Below are 21,746 nucleotides of genomic sequence, written 5' to 3' on the forward strand. Positions count from 1 at the left end.
TAATTTTCTTTGTCTGTATTCTACTAAGCATGCATATCAAGAAGTAGATTGAGCAATTACTATTTGATATTTTAAACAATTCACAGTTAAAAACAATGCGTATAATAGCCTCCTTTGTTTTATGGACACACAGGTTTATGCCAAATGCTCAAATAAATAGAAGAGGGATAGGCTAAAAAAAATGTGTGTGTTTTTGAATTGAATGAAATGAAGATGTTGCTCTACAGGTAGATGTAATAAAGTGACAGTCCCTTCTTGGACAAAGGGTTATTCATTAAAATGTGATAGTGTCAATCAGAGTACAGTTTAATAAATAACCCCCAAAGTAAACTAAGGACAGTGGTATGTTTAATAGTTTATCTATGACAAAAAATTAATGGAATGGAATAGGGGAGGGTGGTCAACTGTATCTATAGGGGAGAGAAGTCTAGTCAAATTAGTAAGGAAAACTGCTACAGTATGTGATTTTGCCTTGAGATTATTTGCCACTTTGGTTAGAAGTCTCTGAAGTGGTTAGGGTGGAATTCAGATTGAAGTGTATCAATGAGGGAGTTGGTGGAGAGAAAGTGTGTCAGGTTCTTCCGTAAAGGCCTGCTCCTAGCTGCAGTTTCCCCACTCATCCACCGGGACTGCTGGATCTCTTGTTAGTTCTGTCAAAGAATCTTCCAGACTCTGAAATCTGATGTCCTGCACCTGTCTGCTGTCTCTCAGTCTGCCCTATGTAAAGCTTCCCTTCCTATCTATCAGTGTCTATTTATACTGGTTCCTCCTGCACCTGCGTGGTTCCTGCTGTTGCTGTGTTTCTGTTACCTTGTTGCGGTTTCCTCGCTGCCGACTACAATACTCTGCCACCTGCCTCCAACTTCTGCCCGTGACCCAGACTACAATACTTTGCAGCTTGACCTGGACCCCTGCCTGTGACTACACTTTTTACTGCCTGTTGTTCCTGCCATTGGGATCCATTCCTGCCGAATATATTGTTTTGACAGAATTAACAGGCCATATCATGGACCCCGCGGTACCGACCTGACTTTGGCCCAGCAGATTGCTTTCCTGCAACATATCTTGTCTTGATTACAGGAACAAGTAGGACGTTTTCACCCATCTTGGCTGCTTGGAAAATCAGCAGCAGGATCCAAAACTCCCGCCCTTCTACCTCCCCTATAGTTGAAGATCAGTTGGAGAGCCTGCACCATCGTGTTCGACAGAGAAACGGAACTAGGGGAACTATGCACTGCTCAACCCGCTGTGCCTCATCAAACCGCTCTGAGTGTACTCCTTCCGGAAAAATTCAGGGGGAAACAATTCCAGGGTTTTCTAAACCAATGCAGACTCCTGTTTCAACTAAAGCCCACCATCTCTAATACGGATGAAGCCAAGGTTGAACTAATCATCACCCTGCACAAGGAGGAAACCCTTGCTTGGATCTCCCCAATGCTGTAACAGAATAGCCCATTACTATGGGACCTGAAGGGATTTATAGAAGCCATGTGAATGATTTGTGTTGGCCCAAACCGTCATGTGACCGCCGAGGCAACTCCGACCAACATTCATCAAGGAAGATGCCTGGCAACAGAGTACACTGCTGAGTTCGGCAAATGGGTTACTGATACCAACTGAAATGAGAACGCTCAGAGATATCCTTTTCATTAGGGACTACCAGAGCAAATTAAAGATGAGTTGCATGGGTGGTGTCTCCAGAGGTGTATGAGGACTTTCTCTGTTTATGCATTCAAATCGCTCCGTTTTTTAATTCAAATCGATCGAAGGCTTACTGAAAGGAGATTAGAGAGACAGGGGTTCATTCCCAACAACCCTGGGGGTAGAGATGCGAACAGCCCAAGACTTTCCAAGGAAACTGAGGTCGAGCTTATGCAAGTAAAAAAAGTTGCGAGGACCTATTTCTCTTGGAGAAAGGAATAGATGCTGTTCAGAAGATCTCAGTTTGTATTGCAGGAATTCGGGACTATCTCGCGGATTGCCTGAATAAATCCAGGTGATCCTCTTTCCAGAGCCCTAAGAGAAATCAACTGCACGTCCTTTCCAAGGCTGTTTTCTCTTTCTCTCAAGGTAGAGATAACCCTCCTTCTATACATCCAAACCTCCATGTCCCCATTATTCTCACGGAGGGAACATTGCGTTTTTCAACAACAGTAATGGTCGACTTTGGGGAGGCAGGGAATCTCATGGACATTAAATTCACCAAGAGCCATTTCATACCTTTTTTAGCCAGGGAGTTCCCAGAAAGGATGGCTGTCATTGATGGTTCTCCCTTGAGCTCTGGACCTATCACCCATGAAACAAGCAATGTAACCTTAATCACAGATCCCAATCACAGGGAGAATATTTCTTTTAGTCTAATCCTTCTCCCTTGTTTCCAGTGATTCTGGAAATTCCATGGCTAATGATCCATAATCCACTAATTGACTGGAAGACAAAGAAACTCACTTTTCCATTGGAACACTGCTAGCTCACATGTCTACCTAAAGTTCTTACACCCGAGTGTGTGGGAATACATAAGATTTCTTCTTCTCAGGAAAGTATGTTGCCTACTCCATACTCAGAGTTCTTGGATGTTTGTGACAAGAAGAATGCAGATACACTTCCCCCACATTGTTCCTACGACTGCTGCATTGAACTATTACAGGGTGCTGAAATTCCCTTTGGGAGAATCTATTCCCCCTCAGAACCAGAATTAAAGGTACTAAATGACTATATCTAGGAGAACTTGTCTAAGGTTTTCATCCGACACTCTACTTCTCTGACAGGTGCTGCTTTCTTCGTGGGACAAAAGGATGTTTCACTACATCCCAGCATTGATTATCGGGAACTAAATAAGACCATGTGAAGAACAGGTATCCGTTATCTATGATTCCTGAACTACTGGAAAGAATTCGGTCTGTCAAGATCTTCACCAAATTAGATCTCAGAGGAGCGTATCGTTTGGGCCACATCCGACCAGGGGATAAGTGGAAGACAGTTTCCGAACCCGCTACGGGCACTACAAATACTTGGTGATGCCTTTCGAACTCTGTAATGCCCATGATACCTACCAGCATCTAATTAATGACATTCTCTGGGAGTTACTGGACCAATTTGTGGTGGAATACCTGTATGATCTCCTAGTCTTTTCAGATAACATATTGGATCATCAGAAACATGTCTGGATTATCCTAGTGTCTCAGAAAGCACAAATTGTATATCAAATTAGAAAAATGTGATTTTGAAAAGACCAGTATGCACCTTTTCAGATATGTCATTTCCCCTGAGGGTTCGATTATGGGCCCAGGCAAGATTCAAGTCGTGGTGGCATGGCCAATTACTCTAAATGAGAATTCCATTCAGAGTTTTGTGGGCCTTGTTAATTTCTACAGTTGCTTTATTAAAAACTTCTCCGGCATTATTGCCCCAATTACCCGACTCACCCGAAAAGAATTCCCATTCAAATGGTGTTCTGAAGCTGATTCTGCATTTGAACGACCAAAGTTGCTTTTCATCTCTGCTCCTGTCTTCATTCACCGGAATCCAGAACTGCCATTTGTCATGTAAGTTAATGCCTCTGACTCCACTGTTGGTGCCATTCTTTCACAAACAACGCTGCTCAAAATGCTTCTTCATCCATGCACCTTCTATTCATACCAGATGTCAGCAGCAGAACGAAATGACATCGGAAAGAAGGAACTTTTAGCTATAAAAGCCACATTCTCAGAGTGGAAACATTTTCTTGAGAGGGCCAATCATCCAATTACCTTCTTTACGGATCAGAAAAACTTAGAATTCATCTCTTTTCCTCACAAGATTTCAGTTCCACATCTCAATGATCTATTCTTCGGGTGGTGTTACAATTGATTCAGCCCCAAAACTTTCCTGAAACAAAGCATCTGTGAGTAAAGGCTATCCCTCCCCCTGTGCAGTATTTGGTTTATGACCGCAGGTGTTAAATGATCCCTGAATGCTTGTGATGTGAGAGAATGTGTGTATGTGTGTGTGTATGTGTGTGTGCATGTACGTGTGTAAATCTTAATTATTAAAGCACTTTACAAAAGGTGTGTGTGTAGGGGGAGTGTATAACAATGGTGTGGGTAGGTGTTGAAATGTAAGAGGGTGTTGCATTTTTGTCCATGTGTGTGGCTACTATGTAGTCCCTATTGGTATATAGGGATGGAATTACATTGTACATATGTATGTGTAAGGGACAGGTGTGTGTGTGCATTCATATAGTGCAGTATTTATAGACATGAGCTTTAGCACACATGGGAAGAGAGTTCTCTTGTCTCCGTGTAGTGGCTCATGAAATGGCAGTCCCGGTTTAGGCCACCGGTGAGTGTCCCGAACAGTTTAATAAATTTGTATTCATTCTCTTTCGATGTTCTAAGATTAGATTGAGTATGGCCACCTTGAGATCGTTCATCTTATAGCCAGAGTCAGAGCAATGTTCACAAACAGGACTGTCTCCTTTTCCATGTGTGATGCTGGGGTGATGCAGATTCATTCTGTTTTTAAGTTCATGTCCCTTCTCACCTATGTAGTAGCAGCCCCCTGGATTATTTAATCTCAATAAATCATCAGGCAATATCCAAAACTCCAGAGCGACCATGATGGCCTGTGATCTGGTCCCAGACTGCAGCTCACCGTGTGGTTTCCGGTCACTGATACCACACTTTATCATTAAAGTGCTAAGGGGAGCATCCCTATCTGGGGCCTCTGGCATCCGGACACTATCTCCTCTGCTGGCGTCCCCGCACCGACTGGTGCGCGGTCTCTCTTTATGCCAAACTGTATCTATCTCCTGCTCTGCCTACTCTGGAGGCTCCTGGGACATGTAGTCCCTTGCGGAGCCATTCCTAAGATGTCCGCCACAACTCACTGCAATGCGCATGCGCACAGCTCCTATGCGCATGTGCGCACATACAAGATGCCGACACCCTGCACTGGCGGTCCAACACCATGCAGGTGGAACCCCTCCCCGGCCCAGTAGGTAAGAGGGGATACGGCTACACTTACAAACTACGAACAGATCTGGAGCATTGTAGTATATCATTAAAGGAAACAAACTTGTAGTATAGATAAAAGTCATATTAAAGCTGCAGTTCAATCTGCTGTTTTTAAAAATATATATATTTTTTCCCTGTTAAATATGTGCATCACTACAATTTGCACACTAACAAGCGATTAGCTAAGCTGCAGATCGATCCGTTCTCCTGTAACCGATCGCTTGCTCCGGGTTATTTAACTCAGTTCTTGCACAGCATTCTGGGCAATGTAGTCCAGGAATGATTGACTGGGCAGCTACTAACTAAAATTGGTGCACTGCTACAGAGAGGGCAGTGCTCAAGAGCCAGAGCCTATCAGAAGGGAAGGGAGTTGTCACTTTAGAAAAGCTTCCTACATTAGAAACGTTAAAAATGTCTTAAATTTTTTTTTTTAAATGCCTACAAGTATTTACTCATAGTACAGAGCTGATTTATTTAAAAAAAACACACATGTAGGATATTGCTTGAACTTCTGCTTTAACGTATGAATTCTAATAACAAGGCGTTCAATTGTGGATTAAAATTATTCTAAATTAACCAATAGGTTTGTAACACCATGCACTCAAAGTATTTACATTAATACTGGTGTAGCCAGGTCCCCTCTGGCTCCCCGGTTTCCCCTTTCTCCCTCCCTTACCCTTATCCTGCTGGGGGCTGCTGTGGGGGGCGAGTGTGTCGCCGGGGCTCCCGATGGCGTTGGAGGCAGGGCGCCGCCATGTGTGCTGTGCTCGCCAATGCACAGTGTAGCGGCGGCCATGTTGGGGTTGGTGCGACCGTTCTTGCATGCGCAGGAGATTGCGCAGATAGAGATAGCGGCGGCCATTACATTGTCGCGCATACGCGTTAAATATCGCGGTCCATTGGGAACTACAACACCCAGAAGACATAGGGGCAGAGATACCAGGTGACGCCAGAGAGCCAAAAGGGCTTACAGCTTCCCCTGAGAAGAGATACATTTGGCGCGTTCAGGACAGGAAGAGTTAGTAGGAGCTGGGACACAAAGAGGGGAGGGTGTATATGTGCAGGGAGGCAAGTACCCTCTGCACTAGGCCAGAAGTCTCCCCTTAGGTCCCAGCTAGGCCCTACTCACCTCAGCTTGTGGCTGCTACAGGGACGTCCCCTAGGATAGGGACAGGGTCCTGTAGAGCAGCTTAAGTGAGGGTCCAGCCAGGAAGAGCGAATATCCTGGCCACTGTTGTTTGAAGGTGGATCATCCTCTGTAGTACCAGAGGCAGAGACTGTTCCGTGGTGGATCCCTCCATGTCATCCATCACAGAGGCGGACCGCGACGTGGGATCGTCCTTCAGGAAAGGGATCCCAAGTACAGATCATCTGCGTGCCCGGGTGTGGACACACCCGGCAGGTACAGTCAAGTCACCAAGTGCACCAACTATACACCTCATTTTAGTGGGCAGCGCTGTTCCACACTTGGGTGAGGTTGTAGGACTCTTGGGACACTTGGGGTAGATGGTGGTGGGGTTACGGCCCAGTGTCATAGAGGGACACTATTGTGATGTGTTGAATGTTGTTATACTTATCTGCATATAGTAAACTGTTTTACCTATACACGGTTGTATGTGGTTACTGTATGTGGGTCCTGTGTCAGGGGTTATTCTACATTTACAACCCTGCACAGGTGGAGGTGCTGTTGTTGTGAAGATCGTTACAGGATACACCCCAGGTTCCCATCAGCGGAGGCTCAGGCCTCTTGTGAACCTGACAGGTAACGCACCACACCTGGTAATACATGTAGATTTCCCCACAGGGACCCTATCTGCGATTGGTGGGCGGGAGGGGAGTGTGTTACACTGGGATAACACATTATTATTATTATTATGATATTGCAATAACATAGTCCCATTACTTTTATTCCTTCTATCCTTATTCCTCAGCAGTTAAGCCTTTACGCTTATTCCTTCTATCCTTCTATCCTTATTCCTCCGCAGTTAAGCAATGGAAGAAGTATGTATGCTTCAGCACAAAAGATTACTAGTGCATTTAACATGATTGTAATAACTCAATACTCTTCTATAAATTTTTGATTCACACTACATTTTTTACCTGACAGGTCATGCAAGTAACAGTTTTTATCTGATCACATTAATAATACATTAAGCCCTGTTCTCCTGTGAAGCGGATAGCAGGATTCTCAATCAGCTGCACTTTGCAAAAGAATTATTGATATAGACTTGTAATCTGTAGTCTAACTTGATAAAGCTCTGCATGATTCAAATAAAAAGTTACTGCAATGTATGTATCCACCAGAAGATAATCAATTACGCTTCTCTAATTAATACAATTATCAAATACCTGATCCACCCTACAGCTTATGTGCAATTGATTCGGTTTTTTTGCAGTGGAGTCTTTAAAATCATTCCATTATGTTATTTAAACCTGCCTAACAGAAATATTCCAGTAGAATAAACAAATGCAAGATGAAGACAATGTTGCTTGTTTTTGTTTTGGTAAACTGCTCTGAGACTAGATGTAACCCCTATGCTGCCAGGATGTGTGCAACGCAGTGAGGAGCAATGCACAGTAGCAATATCCTGCTCATTGTATGTTCCCTAAGAAAAAGTACAGTATTTTCAGCCATAACGACTGCTGTTGCCTCAGATATTTATAGTTTATACATTTTTTTGTAACAGTTTATTTCACTTTCCTGACCATTTGAAGAAAAACAAATCTCAACTGGTGGGGAAAAAAGTAGGTATATTAAAAAGAAAAGAGGGCTGGGGACAAAAAGAAGAATGAAAAAAATACAGTTGGAGGCCAAGGTTAACTATACAATCCTTAAAATAGAATATAATCTGTAAAAAGAAGTGAACCGTAAACCAAATGTTTTATAGTAAAAGGGTACATATAAGATTTTCTATCAATATGTCACAGCATGATAAAACAGAATACACAAAGGACAACAATCAAGTTAAATTACAAGACACAAAACTGGGAGTTAGACAAACTTGCTAGAAAAGTTTTTTTTTTTTACAAATAAACCTTGGGCCCAAACCCCTGTGGAATTCAACCACAGATTCCCACAGAACCTTTAAACTTGTTCATCAGCATCATGCACCACAATTTTTTTTTTTTTTTTTTTTTTTTTAACTAGATGCATATTAATTGCCCTTAAAACACAGAAATCGAGCATCTACAGGCAAAAAGGACTTACCTGACAATGAATTAACATCTGATATTGGTTTAAATGATTGGCTATCCATGGATCATTCAGAACTACTGAGGACATTGAAGATTAAACAAAAGGTATTTCTCAGAATGAGATCAATTCAGGGTAGAAATGCCAGATCTTACTTCACCACAGCTCATTCATCAAAGTGACAGGTGTCCTTTCTGATTAAAGGGAATCTAGAAAGGTAAATATACCGCCTACAAAGCAATTTATAATTCTTTTTCAAGAAAACAGATATTGAGCAATTGGCTGAATCTGCCCACTCCTCAGTTGTGACTGAAGATCTTTTTCTCATTTCAAAATACAACTAATTTTTGAATACTGTAGTTAGTCCCAGGAGCCAGTAACTGTGATGTTAACCTTTTCTTGATAGCTTTAGAGTGGTACATAGCATCAAATGAACTTGACTATGTGACACTGGCAGGCATTGATGAAATTGTCTAATTTGGAGGTATTTAGGAACATCTTTTGGTAGCATCTGACATTTTTCATGGATACGTACTGTCCAAACGGCTACATACTTTTAAAAAGTAATATACAAACAGAGTGCCATTCTTTAGTCCAGCAGCAAAGAAAAGAGGATACAATCCAGAAGTAGAAATTGGGTTATCAATAAGAGGGGTGGGTGGTAAAGTGATCCCAAGCTCATTTTGCATGAGGTAACTCAGGTTACCAAAGTCTTTGACTTTTTGGAAGACAACATTGCGGATAGTTACCTTACAGATGTAGCATGACTTACTGTTCTAGGTGCTACGATTTTCATTGTTCCGATGTGGCTGCACTGCGGCTACAGTTATCGTGGCCCTGAGAACAGTAAGCAGCACAGGAGGACAAAGTCTGCAGGGTTCCATGCTTCTGAATGGGACCTTGCAGCGTTAATCCTTTGGGGCCATCTGCAGGGAGACAGAATACTGGTACTAACTTTTTAGATGAGCTGCGCAGCCATCTCTGTCCCCGTCTGCAGCCGTCTCTCCATTTCTCTGTCTGCAGCTGTCTCCCCGCAGAGCTGAAGGTAAGATGCAGGGGTGTAGCACATTTCCTTCCCCCTGGATGACGTAGATTTCCTTATGGTCTCTACATCATGAGGGGGAGGCTATAAGGCCATATTTAGTCATCTACATAATGAAGGGGGCTGGACAGCTATATGTCCTGTCCAGCCCCTTTGGTGATAAATGTAGATGACAAAATATGGCCATAAACCCTCACCCTCAAGATGTAGAGACCCATATAAGGGCCTCTACGTCATCCAGGGGAAGCAAATTTGATACAGCCCTGTATCTTACCTTCAGCTCTGCAGGAACACAGCTGCAGACTATAAGAAATTGCCAAAAAAAAACACCTCTAGCATAATCCCCCAAAATGGTCTCACAAGTATAGAACTTTTAATACTTAGCTTTCTGTACATTCAAATAAATGTACAGATTCTCTTCAAGAGATGAACTCCTTCAGCGCTGGAGATTCCTGACACTTACATGGTCACAGCCACTTCTGCACTGGTGATCACTCTCCTGAGCACTCACACGATTGCTTCTTGCTCCAGTTGATGTAAATGGAAGGAGGGTCCTCCACTGCCATTTTGTTCCCGGTCAGCGCTAATTGCAAACGCTCCATAGAAAACAAGCAAATCCTGATGACATACAACATACATCATAAGGGCCCCCATAGAGCCAAACTTTGTGATGTATCCTGTATGTTTTTAGGTCACTGAATGGGTTAATTGTAACAGCAGCCTAACCAAGAAATATTATAATATCCTAGTATTCAAGGTTACTATGCATGGTATTCAGTAGACATTGATAGTTAGCTTAGTAATATTGACTGAAGGTGTTAGTGTAGTAAATGCTATACTAGCACCTTTAGTAATGCAGGTAGTCATGTACAGTATAGTTTGGGCATTGCCACTCTACGACTAATGGGACAACACAGTCTTCCAGGTTTCCGAGGTTTCTGGAAACTGCAACCATCTTGTTAGAATTTCTCAGAAAAGAGTCAGGAAGGTGCAGAATGAATCCCTGATACCAGTAATAGTGATATTGTGAATAGTTGACTAGTTAATTAACAGTTCATGTACAATGTAAGTAAGCAGTCTGTCTCTATCTTGCCTGTTATGAGGCATCTTGGGAAGCTGCTCTTTGTCAGATAGACCCTGCTAACCTTGTGCTGTTACATTACACTCACACAGACTATTACCCCTGAGGGTGACATTAATCCATGCTGATTAGCCGGCACAGCCACAAAACTGTGCACCAAGTTATTACAGTTTTTACAGTTAGCTAAATTAATGTCCAGATATTTTATAGCACCTATTTTCCATTTAAAATGAACATTTAACAACTTAGGTGTATGGCTGTGAAGATTGCACTGCAATCCTTCCAATTTAGATTTGTTGATTTTTTAGCCAAAAAGCGCTCCTTGCCTATCAAGTTCACACATTAAATTAGGTTATGAGAAAAGTCCAAGTCCTCAGGGGAAGCACCCCACTCCGGCACCACTGCAGCAGACGATGGAGGCCAGGGAGTTCACCGCAGGGTCTCTCTCACCAGATGGAGCAGAGGCTCCGATCAACCAGGTGATATGCAGGGGAAGAAACGAGCCCGCACTCTCTGGTGGCCCCGCAGGGGGTGCATCTCTCTCCCTACCGGCACTGCTGCGACCAAACTCGGGTCTAAGATCCGGGAGGCTCCACGAGAGGGCTGGGGGAACAGGCGGCCACCTGGGATCACTCGTGGCAGGATTGGGATCACACACCACACCAATGGCAGATGGCGGCCATCTTGTGGTAGGCCCGAGACGAGTCGGTCGATTGATCGGGTCCCCCCACTCCTTCACCTCTTACGGATGGTCTTGTCTGCCTGGGGTGAAATGTGCAGCGCCCACTGGATTCAGCCAGAAGCCCGACCAAGCCTGGGAAAGCTGGTCGGTGGCACTGCAGCCACACTCGCGGGCAAAATGGCTGTCCTCGTGCAGGCTCGACCTCTTCCTCTCCCCGGGACCCCCCAGACCCTCAGTGGCAAGGACAGCGCTCCTCTTCACCGCAATGCAGGTATTATTTTCTTAATATTCTTTATTTATTATTGTTCACTGTTATTCATGGCGCCAAAGAGCCATTTTAAATTTCCAGTAGTGCTTGCGGGAGAACCGTTTTTTCGCCTCTGGGCTTTGTCCCGATTTATTTTTTGATAAATCGGGTTCAGTTATGCACTGAGGGGTTCTTCCCCCATCTGAGTCGGTGTTTGTGAAGGTATATTTTTATATTTTTCCCTTTTTTCTCTCTTTTCTCATTTCTTTGGGACAGAGCCTCTCTGTCACACGTCCTACCCGTTTGGTGTCCTGGCCACGCCCCTCTAGAATTCCCTTTTACACAACTAATAGCAGTCAACTAATCGTAGGAATTAAAGCACAATTGTTTTGGATTCCATTATTGCTGCAGCAAATAACAGCATTTTAATGTTTTGTACACATTTCATTTCCCACCAAATCATCGTGTTCCCTTAAAGATCATTGCGAAATGAAATAAAAGACATTTATTGTGCTGTTAATTGTTGCAATTAGCTCATTCTAGTCAGACACAGAGGCTTTCATTTTGCTAATTTTTCATCCACTTTTTCGTTCCACACTGTTCCCAACCGTGGGATGCTGTTATGGGAATTACAAACTAAATAACCATCATGTTAGGTGAATGGCTAAAAAAGGCAACATTTTTTTAAATTGCGAGACATTTTGTTTTGTTGAAATATATATTATTTCCTTAACAGTCACTTTTGAACCATGAATATGTACTGTATGCTAAATGTATATATTGCTCCACATGACCTTGAAGAAGTGTGATAACTGTTGTATCAATTACTAAAATGTGTATGGATGGCTTTTGTGTCATTAGATTTTTTTGTATAGAGACTCTTTTAGGTTTATTATTTGCTGATGGTATGTCCAAAATACTGAATAGCAAAAGCCACTGACCCCAGAAAGACAGAAAGTAAAAGCACATGTGCTTCCCACATTGTTAAATATGATTTATTTGCGTGAAGAGCAATGAATCCTGGAAAAATTCCAAATATAGAGGCCCCAGGCACAGTCTGCAAGGGTGGAATTTAGGCACAAGACTGCTTGATAATTCTTAAGCACATTGTTCTTGCTTAGAGTGAAGGTCACCACAGAAATACGCAATATGCATATTCTTTCTTCGCAACTACTGTTTTTACAGAACACTTAACATCATTAACATAATGCATCATTTGCTGAAAGCACAGAGATAAAACGAGTAGCCTAGTAGCTACAGTACTGTATGGCACAGGGCTGATAAGCATATGACACCAGTCTGAGCCTTGGTGCCAAGCTCTTTGTGACTTTGGAAAAGTCCTTTTACCTCTACATGCATCAAACACAAACAATAGATTAGAAACTCTCTAGGATAGGATTATTGAAATCTTTATTTTACCATGTACAGTGCTACATATTACAAGCACTGTATAACAAACTATAGCAGTAATATTAATATAGCCTAGCCTCCGGCCACTACTTATTTCCCTGGGCCATACAAGTGTAAGTCCTGCTAGGTACAGGCAGTGGATGGGTGAATTCCTCCAGAAGGTCATGTTTGATATAGCAGCCTTGGATGCAGTAACTGTAACCAAGGGCATGCCTAGCAACAGCCAGAGAGTGTCATCCTGGAGGAGGTAGTGGTTGGGTCACATGTTGGATTGTGATGACCTGTCAATATCAGACCTGCCCTGTTATGGGACAGGGTTACAAGTTCAACCCAGGGGTATATAAACTGTCTCTCTCCCAAAAGTGGGTGTGTCTCTTTCCTTCCCCTGTGGAGTGAACAAAAGCTACCCTGGTCCCATAAGGGGATGCAGGAGCAGCACCATACAGAAGGAAGCTTAGATGGGTCTCAAGCCTTAAAGTAACCTTCTAGGGGAAGCAAGAAAGTAATGTGCCTGCTGTAACAACTACTGATGCAAAAAACACCACGGAACAATATACAAGTGCCATTCACTGTTTTGGGATATGAAAAGGTGTCAGCATGGACCATCCTATTATCACAGAGGATCCTCACTGACTGGAGGCGCTGCCAACGAACAAAGGTACCCTGTAAACCTGTCCTGATGATCCTCACATCATCGCGGAAGTTCTCAGCCCTCCTGTTACCTCACAGGTATGCACCACATCACACAGAAGACATTAGTAGCGGACCAGATCTCACTTACGGTGGGGATAAAGGGGCTACATTAATATAACATGTATTATTTAATATGTGTGTCTCACTACTGAAAAGTGTACGACCCAACGCGCACAATGTAAACTGAATTAATGGGTTGAAATTATTTTTGGAAAATGCTATACATTTTTTCTGAAGTTATTGTTTGTTTTCTCTTTCCTGAAACCCATGGGCATATTAATTAAAGGAATTAAAATATGTCTAATTGGCTTGCTTCAACAAATGTAACATGCTAACAAAGACCTGGGTAATGAATGGAAAAGTGTTTGTCAATCAACTGTTTTCGTTACCCTTATCCCACCCTGTTCTTATCAGAGAGGAAAGAGGTAAATTTGCCTGTTCAACCTCTTGTTGAAAACACAGTGACATCACACATCAAGGGGAGTAGCCAGCGGAAATGAAACTCCTTACTCACCATGTCCATAAACTAATTGTTTTTTTAAGTATTTAAAAAAAAAAAAAAAATTTAAACATTTTATAGATGTCAGATGTTGTTACAAATGGCATAAAACACTGAGATGTAACTCCATTCATACACTTTGGCCCTACGATGGACTATACCTTTGTCTTATCTTGTTTTTATCAAGACCACCAAAATATAAGCCATTAAATATGCCAATGACGTTGGTTCACTTTGGTCCTACATGGGACTTCATCTTCAGTTGGTATTATCTCAATATATCAGTTGGGTAAAAATTACATGTATAAAACTGGCACAATCAATATATTTCCTTTATAAGTGATTATTTCAAGGTGTCCAACGAAGACCGATGATTGATGGTGAAAGGTACCTGTTTTTTTATACTTTGGCCATGTGAAAGTGTGATATAAAGCACACGTAGGGGGGTGTACAAGGATCCATGCAACCATTTTGTTTCTCTGTTTGTCCTTCATCATTTTTTTAATGTAGTATGATAGAAGTTTGATTGAGATTTGACCTCAGTGATCTTGCTATCCTGTAAGTCACAGATTCCCTCAGGGTCTTTCACTCTTCCACAACTAATCTGTATATATGCCAGGCGCAAGGGGAGATGAACGGAATGCAGAACCAGTTTGAGGTAGGAATAGCTGTTATGTAAAACCCCCATTTGGGTGGGTGGATGTGTTTGCAAAATAATTGGAGTTTAGGAGCATAGGAGATAAAAACCTGCTTCTCCTGTTCCTCCTTATTTTCAAATAACAGCCCTAAATTTAGAAATGTGATAATTATATGGTCACAGAAAACCTCACCCCAGGAGTGAACTCAAGTATAAAACTTATGTAGTAAAAACCTGTATTTTCTTGTATTGATTAGGTATCCGTATCAATAAAAGGTCAACCCCTCCTGGAGAGGCGTATTATTATAATTTTCTGTAAGCCAGCCCATCTAGGGGCATGTATTATACCTCAGGAGGGTATAAAGATTATGTGTTTGTCACTGTATGGCAGAGAAAGCTCTGCATTGAACTTCTTCTCCTTGTATACTCGTAATGAAATAAACTCATATTTGATTCAACTCTGAAAAATAATGAACTTGTAACCATTGTATTTTTTCTCGCATTCACAGCCATTTGTGCGCAACAATCCCATTTTAATTTGCAAAAAAATTTTTCGGGAGATTTGCAAACATTTCCCAGAAACATTTTCAGTGTTTTTTTTTTTTTTTTTTAATTAAAAATTTTTTTTTTTTTTAAAAAAGACTTGACAAGGTGGCATGCCCTCCAGATATTGTGGATAGGTAGAATAGTCTCAGTAAAAATGAATATACTCCCCAGGTTACTTTATCACTTTCAGACTCTCCCAGTCCGGATACCTGGATCCGAACTTAAAAATATACAAAATAGTATATCCCACTTTGTCTGGCAGGCCAAGAGACCCAGAGTCGCTAGGTCAGTTATGCTGACCTCAAGACTAAGAGGGGGCATGGGAGTTCCAGATATCTCAAAATATTACCAAGCTGCCCAATTACGACAAGTGGTGGTTTGGAACGCTGACCCAGCCCAATATAGCTGGTTGGCCATAGAATCCCAGTACGCCTGAACGCCTTCTCTGCTAACGACCTTATGGGCCCGGACAAAAAAGACCCACAAGTGAGGGGGTTTGAGCAGGGTCCGATGAGATGCACCTGGGAGATCTGGGCCAAGTCCAAGAGTAAATTCAATCTCAAATCTACAACGCCACAACTCAACCCCCTTTTTAACAACCCTAGTTTCCCACTAAACAATTTGATCAATTTAAAACAAAGAATATCAGAACAATTGCCGACCTGTTACACAATGGGAAATTTCTTAGTTTTTAGTGCTTAAGACTAGATAGAAAGAACCAGATTTCCATATGTTTAAATACCTTAAGATCAGGCACTTCCTGCAAAACACCTCGCCAAAACTAGAATTTTCCCCTCTCTCAAGTTTTGAATTGTGTAAAAAAAGAACTGTAACAAAACGGCATGATCACAAAAATATATGCTGGTCTTGAGGCCTTGGTAAACACCCCTTATCATGACTATATGCTTAAATGGGCAGCTGATCTAAACATGGACATTGATAGAGATGATTGGGAGGATATTTGGGAGTTTGCTGCAAAGACATCTATGTGTACCACTATAAAGGAAAATATTTATAAGATTCTTTACTATTGGTACCTCAACCCAAGCCGACTGAAGCAAATCTACCCTCTGGTGTTGGATCTGTGCTGGAGGGGCTGTGGGCAAAAAGGGAATATGCTGCATATTTGGTGGACATGTCCAGCGATACAGAAATTTTGGACACTGGTCCAAACAATTATTAAAGCTACAACAGAATTGTCCATCCCACTAGACCCTCTGACTTTTCTACTGGCAAAGCCAGTGGAGAATGTGGATTGTCCACAACGTCTAATAGACGTCTAATATCATTTATACTGACGGCAGCCAGATGCGCTGTGGCGGCCTCCTGGAAAAAGATTGCCCCCTCATCCATACTGGCTGTTGAGAGAAGGATAAATAAGGTGCTGCTAATGGAAAAAATGACAGCTTTTCTAAAGCAATCAACAGATGAATTTTATAGAATGTGGGAACCATGGATACAGCAGTGAATTGAACCACACAGGTCTGATAACTGAGTTCCGCAGTACTGACAAGATAAAAATAGCATATCTTAATGATTAAGAACCCAATCTGACCCAAAGTCGACTAAAAGGGATAACTTGAGTACAATTCGCTAATGAGTAATAGAAGAATCTCAAAATAACAAAAGGATAATACCTATTGACGGATTGGTTGGCCGTGGGATCACTGCACCCCCACACCCCTCCTCCTTTCCTTTCTTCCTTCTTTCCTTCTCGAGTTCCTTTTTCCTCTTCTCTCTCTCCTTCTCGTCTTGTCCTCTTTATAAGGACATTAACTTGATATATCCATTAGCGCTGACACCGAACCACCAGACTGAAACTGACATGCCTAACTCTGAATAGACGACAAGATCTACGATACAATATGGTGTGCTGAAAAGCAATTCATTGTATTTAGCAATTCTCCATGTACAGTATGTACATGAAAGCATCTTATTGTACTGTATATCGCTCTGTTCAAATGTGCATGGATGTGGTTTGTTATCCGATTACCCAATACAAATGTTTGGAAAAAAAAATGAATGCCATTTTTTGCTCATTTTTCTAAATGATTTAAAATTTTGCAGAAATAGCTATTGTTATTTTTTAGATTAATGTGACCTTGCACATCAGCGTTTTATCACCTTCTACATTTTTTACGACACTTTTTCCTCACAAAGAACAACAAAGTTTGTAGAATGTTTGAACTTTTGCAAACAGTTGTAGTGGTTGGCAGTGTATACATACACATACGTATTACTGTAGTTATTGCATGAAATAACTTTGTAAAATGTGTTTGTTGCTGTAAGATATGTGTGCAGAGGTTCATATAATGGAGACCGATTTGGGTGAAATTATATCTTGACTTTATTGAACCTGTTCCTTTATCCAGGCAAAACATACAAAAACAACAAAATAACAAACCCCTATCCCTTTGTAAGGGCTAACTTACTTTACCAGACCCTATCTGCAGGACTGGAGGGATATTCCCATTACCAGCCGATCACCCCAAAGTCTCAGGCAGTACCTTAGGCCTGGGACCCGCTGCGCCCGGCGGCGCGGGCGGCCGCACGAGCGTTCCCCACCAGCAGGGGAATCCTCCCGAGCCGGTCCCAGACCCCCCTCACAGCACAGCTCACTACACGCTGTGAGGCGTCAGCCGCTAGTGGATTCAAGAGAATTGTAATCCCAAGCGTCGACGCGTCACGTGGTGTGGCTGTGAGCCAATGAGGAGGGGAGGCTTCGGGAGGAGGGGAGGCTTCGGGGAGCGGGGAGGAGTGTGTATAGGGAAAGCAGCATGAGTTTCTGTCTGTGTGTGTGTATGTGTGTGTCTGAGTGCCTATCTGTGTGTGTGTATATGTGTGCGTGAGTGCCTGCCTGTGTGTGTGTGTGTGCATGAGTGCCTGTCTGTGTGTCTGTGTGTGCCTGAGTGTGTGTGTGTGCCTGAGTGTCAGCATGTGAGTAGGGCAGCCCGCAGCAGCTCTCTCCTGCAGCCCGGGAGCCCGAGCCCGTGGAGGGGGGGGTAGCGGGTCCCTCTGCTTAAACCACGCCCCCTCTGCTTAAACCACGCCCCCCTCCGCTTAAACCACGCCCCTCCCACTCCAGCCCCGGCTCCCACTCCCTACAGACCGCATATCGCGGTATGTGTCTGTCAGCGCCCCGCCTGTCTGCAGTGTGGGTGCACTGACTGAGGGAGGGGGGCCTTAGCCTTAAGCAGGTGGCCCTCATTGTCAGTCTCTGGGTATCTTGATCTCAGCACAAGCTTTGTGCTCAAGACAGTGTCTGTGTGCAGGCTTCTCTGCTTTCCTGTGTCAGCCCAATTTTGAACTCGGGAATCCCTCTCCTGTTTCTCACATCAGGCTTTTCTCAAGAGTCCTAATCAGCTAGGTGGAGTAGGGTTGATTGCCTGTGTGCAATTAACCAACACACTGCTGGATTTAGAGGCAGTTGCTCTCAAACAGTAATAAGTCCCTGTTACAGTTGCCCTTTGGTATGTTCTTCTCCTAGACAGAATTAAGTATGGGAAAAACACATACACACAGTCACACACACCACACACACACACACACACACCACACACAGTCTATAAATATATTATACGTAAATATTTTGTAATGCCTTGTGTCTTTGTTACCTTCAGACAATTAATAAATACAAAGGCTGCATTTAGACACAGGCAAGACTCTAAACTACTTTGACTTCTCGTCATTTCTGAAATGTACAAATAATTTGTAACATTGTTTACCTAACTACCAAGGGTGAGCGATATCTCATATTACTATCAGAACCAGCTATTCAATCATACTTGGCCATTAATCCAAATGATAAAACAAAGACAATTATATAAAAGATGGTGCAAGTATGTACCCAAGGCAAAAAAAAACCAGCATTAATGTTGCTAATGACCAAGGTAATTACACCCTGCTTATAATACTTAACCTCTCTGCAGCTTTTGATACTGTGGACCAACTTCTTCTCCTTAACATTCTCCATACTCTTGGTATCCGAAACCGAGCTTTCAGTGTTTCTTTCATTAACACCTGCATTATTGTGAGCAGCACTATTATACACCCAGTATCACAAACATGCTGCCTAGGGGTTACATTTGACTCCTCCCTCACATTCTCCTGTCACATTCACAATGTTGCTAAAACCTGTTGCTTTTTCCTGCTTAATATTTCAAAGATACGTCTTTTCATCTGTCACTCTACAGCTAAAACTGTAACATATGCTCTCATTCTCTCCCGCCTTGACTTTTGTAACTTTCTATCCCAAAAATGTATCCAAAACGCTGCTGCTAGAATCACTTTATTCTCTCCTAAATCTGCCTCTCCTGCTGAAATCCCTCTCCTGACTTCCTATTAAATCATATATTACTTGCAAAATGTGTCTTCTCTCTTAAGGCTATACACTCTGCTGCCCTTCCATACATCTCCAGCCCTAATTTCTCGCTATACACCTGCTTGCCTCTTGCGTTCTGCTCAAGGATGTCTCCTGTAGATAAATTCATATGCGAACCAGACTTTATCTCGTTTTATTAATTTCCATTTTTTTTTAAACTTGGTATTTTTATTGTCTGCTGAGTTGAATAGTATAAACTCATGGGTATGGAAAGGAGTTAGAAATAGTTAATTAACAACAGAATATAATAAAGATTGGCTTTGGAGATTAGGAACACCGTTAATCCTATAGATTAGAAGGACTCAGTAATTGTACAAGGGAGGTTTGTAAATCAGAGTAACAATTGCTAATAAGATAAAAATGTAAAGAAACATTGCTCTAACATTAATGATTGACAAAGGACATTTGGCTAGCAGCCAGAAAGAGGATATAAGAAGTGTATATTTTACAACTGTTACCACCTCACCGCTATGGTGATTATGATGTACCGTATGCTGTAAAGTGTCCGCTCCATAACCGCATTTTATATGATGCCTTTATTGTATGAAGCTTTTTGCCTCAGTAGAATAAACATTGAAACTGCAAAGAAATACATTTGTCTTCAGGATACCTTATTCAAAACTACTGCACAGAAAGGATCTCACACTCATATTTTTTAAATCATATTTTCATTCATATTTTCCTCTTATGTCTACCACGTTTGTACCCAAGTTCCTCTCCTGCCTAAAACCTTTCTCACTCACTGCCCCACACATCTGGAATGTCTTTCCCCTCAATATCCGACTGGCACACTCTCTATCTACCTTTAATGTATATCTGATGTAGCCTAGTGCCCTGGCTATAGCCTTCCACTGGCCTCAACACTATAAATCCTGATAGGAACAGGCAGTGTTGGGGTTAAACTCCTGCACAGGACCTAGCCTGCAGGTGCAGCCTGAATGGGTACTATTTTGCATATCCAGGGGCAGGCCTAAACCGGCAGTTGGAGTGTCATACCTGGGGGGTGGGAGGGTTCTGACTGGGATCACATGTATATTGTGTGATACCTGTCAGTACCTGGACTTGCCCTGATATGGGGCAGGGTTACAAGCCCTTCCCCCCGGGTATAAAAGCTGACACTCCACCAAGTTGATTAGGTGTAGTTGGTGTGTGTCTTCCCTCCCTCAGAGGAGTGGGAGTGTTCCCCTCATCCCATCAGGGGGTGAGGGAGTTTAGGAGGGATGCTTGGGGCCTCAAGCTCTGGGCATCTGCTCCAGGGATTGTGGAGGATGCTATGCTGTGTACAGAATAAAGACTCAGTTATACCAGTCTTTGGAGGAGAAGGAGTTATGTGGTCTTTGGAGAGAAGGAGTTGCCCAGGGGACCATCCTGCCTGTTAGGATCCTCATGGGATGGATGCGCTGCCATCCTAGGAGGAAAAGCCTGGCCTATTGCTGCACCCACACAACACCAGCAGAGCCCTCGGGCCTTGTGTAACACACAGGTGAGCTCACAGCACCTGAGAAACACCCATACAGTATAGTGGCCAGATCTCCCGTGGGAGGGGGGACCAGGTGCTACACTTAAAACAAAACTCTTTTGGGTAGCTCCCTTGACTGACACATCTCATATATTTACCACGACCCCTTGAGGTCACACTTACCTACTGTCTCTTTAAGTTCTCCCTACTTACCAATTAGATTGTAAGCTCTTCAGGGCAGGGACTAATTGTCCTAATGTTTATTTTTGTGACTGAGGTACTTTTTCCTATTATATCTCCTATTATTATGTCACATGTGTTAAACGCTATGTACAGGGATGGTGCTATACAAATAAAGATATGCATACATTAATTTTACAAATTGCGTGTGAGCTTGCGTGCAATTTTCTTCTTATATACACACTAATATTTAAATATTTTTTTCCTTTGAGATGAAAAAGAAACTTGCCACATTGCCCACAATGGGTATTGGGTTTGATGTAAATATAATAGGCAATGTAAGTGCTTACCAATATTTTCTACATGATATCCCTTCCAAAGACTTACCATCACTCCATTCTTGTGAAATTGGATCAAATCTGCCATACAACTGTCCCATGGTTATAGCCTTCGGATTTATAAAAACATAATCCACTCCATGTTCATCCATTAGTCCTTTTGCTTCCAAGTCTTCTAGAACCCCAGAAAGTACCTTCAGTGCAGATGTTTTCCCCCCGAGAGAGCTTCCAATCAACATAAAACCATGACGAACTAGCATCATGTCATAGATCTGAAAAAATTGAATACTATTTTGTGATATTGCTTCAATATAAAAGTCAAACAAATTACTCATTACAGTGGAACTATGCATGTTTAACATTT

At 42.4% G+C, this 21,746-nt stretch overlaps 1 protein-coding gene across 1 annotated transcript in view; it reads right to left on the reverse strand.

Annotated features, from left to right (window-relative positions):
• Window positions 1-21,746, reverse strand: part of LOC142495286 (dynein axonemal heavy chain 3-like) — a 1,152,169-nt gene that overhangs the window by 601,176 nt on the left and 529,247 nt on the right. Inside the window, exon 34 of the mRNA XM_075600542.1 lies at window positions 21,432-21,654. Coding sequence (XP_075456657.1) covers window positions 21,432-21,654 — 223 coding nt within the window. The remainder of the gene's footprint in view (window positions 1-21,431; window positions 21,655-21,746) is intronic.

The sequence above is a fragment of the Ascaphus truei genome, chromosome 5, assembly GCF_040206685.1.
Source record: "Ascaphus truei isolate aAscTru1 chromosome 5, aAscTru1.hap1, whole genome shotgun sequence".
NCBI lineage: Eukaryota > Metazoa > Chordata > Amphibia > Anura > Ascaphidae > Ascaphus > Ascaphus truei.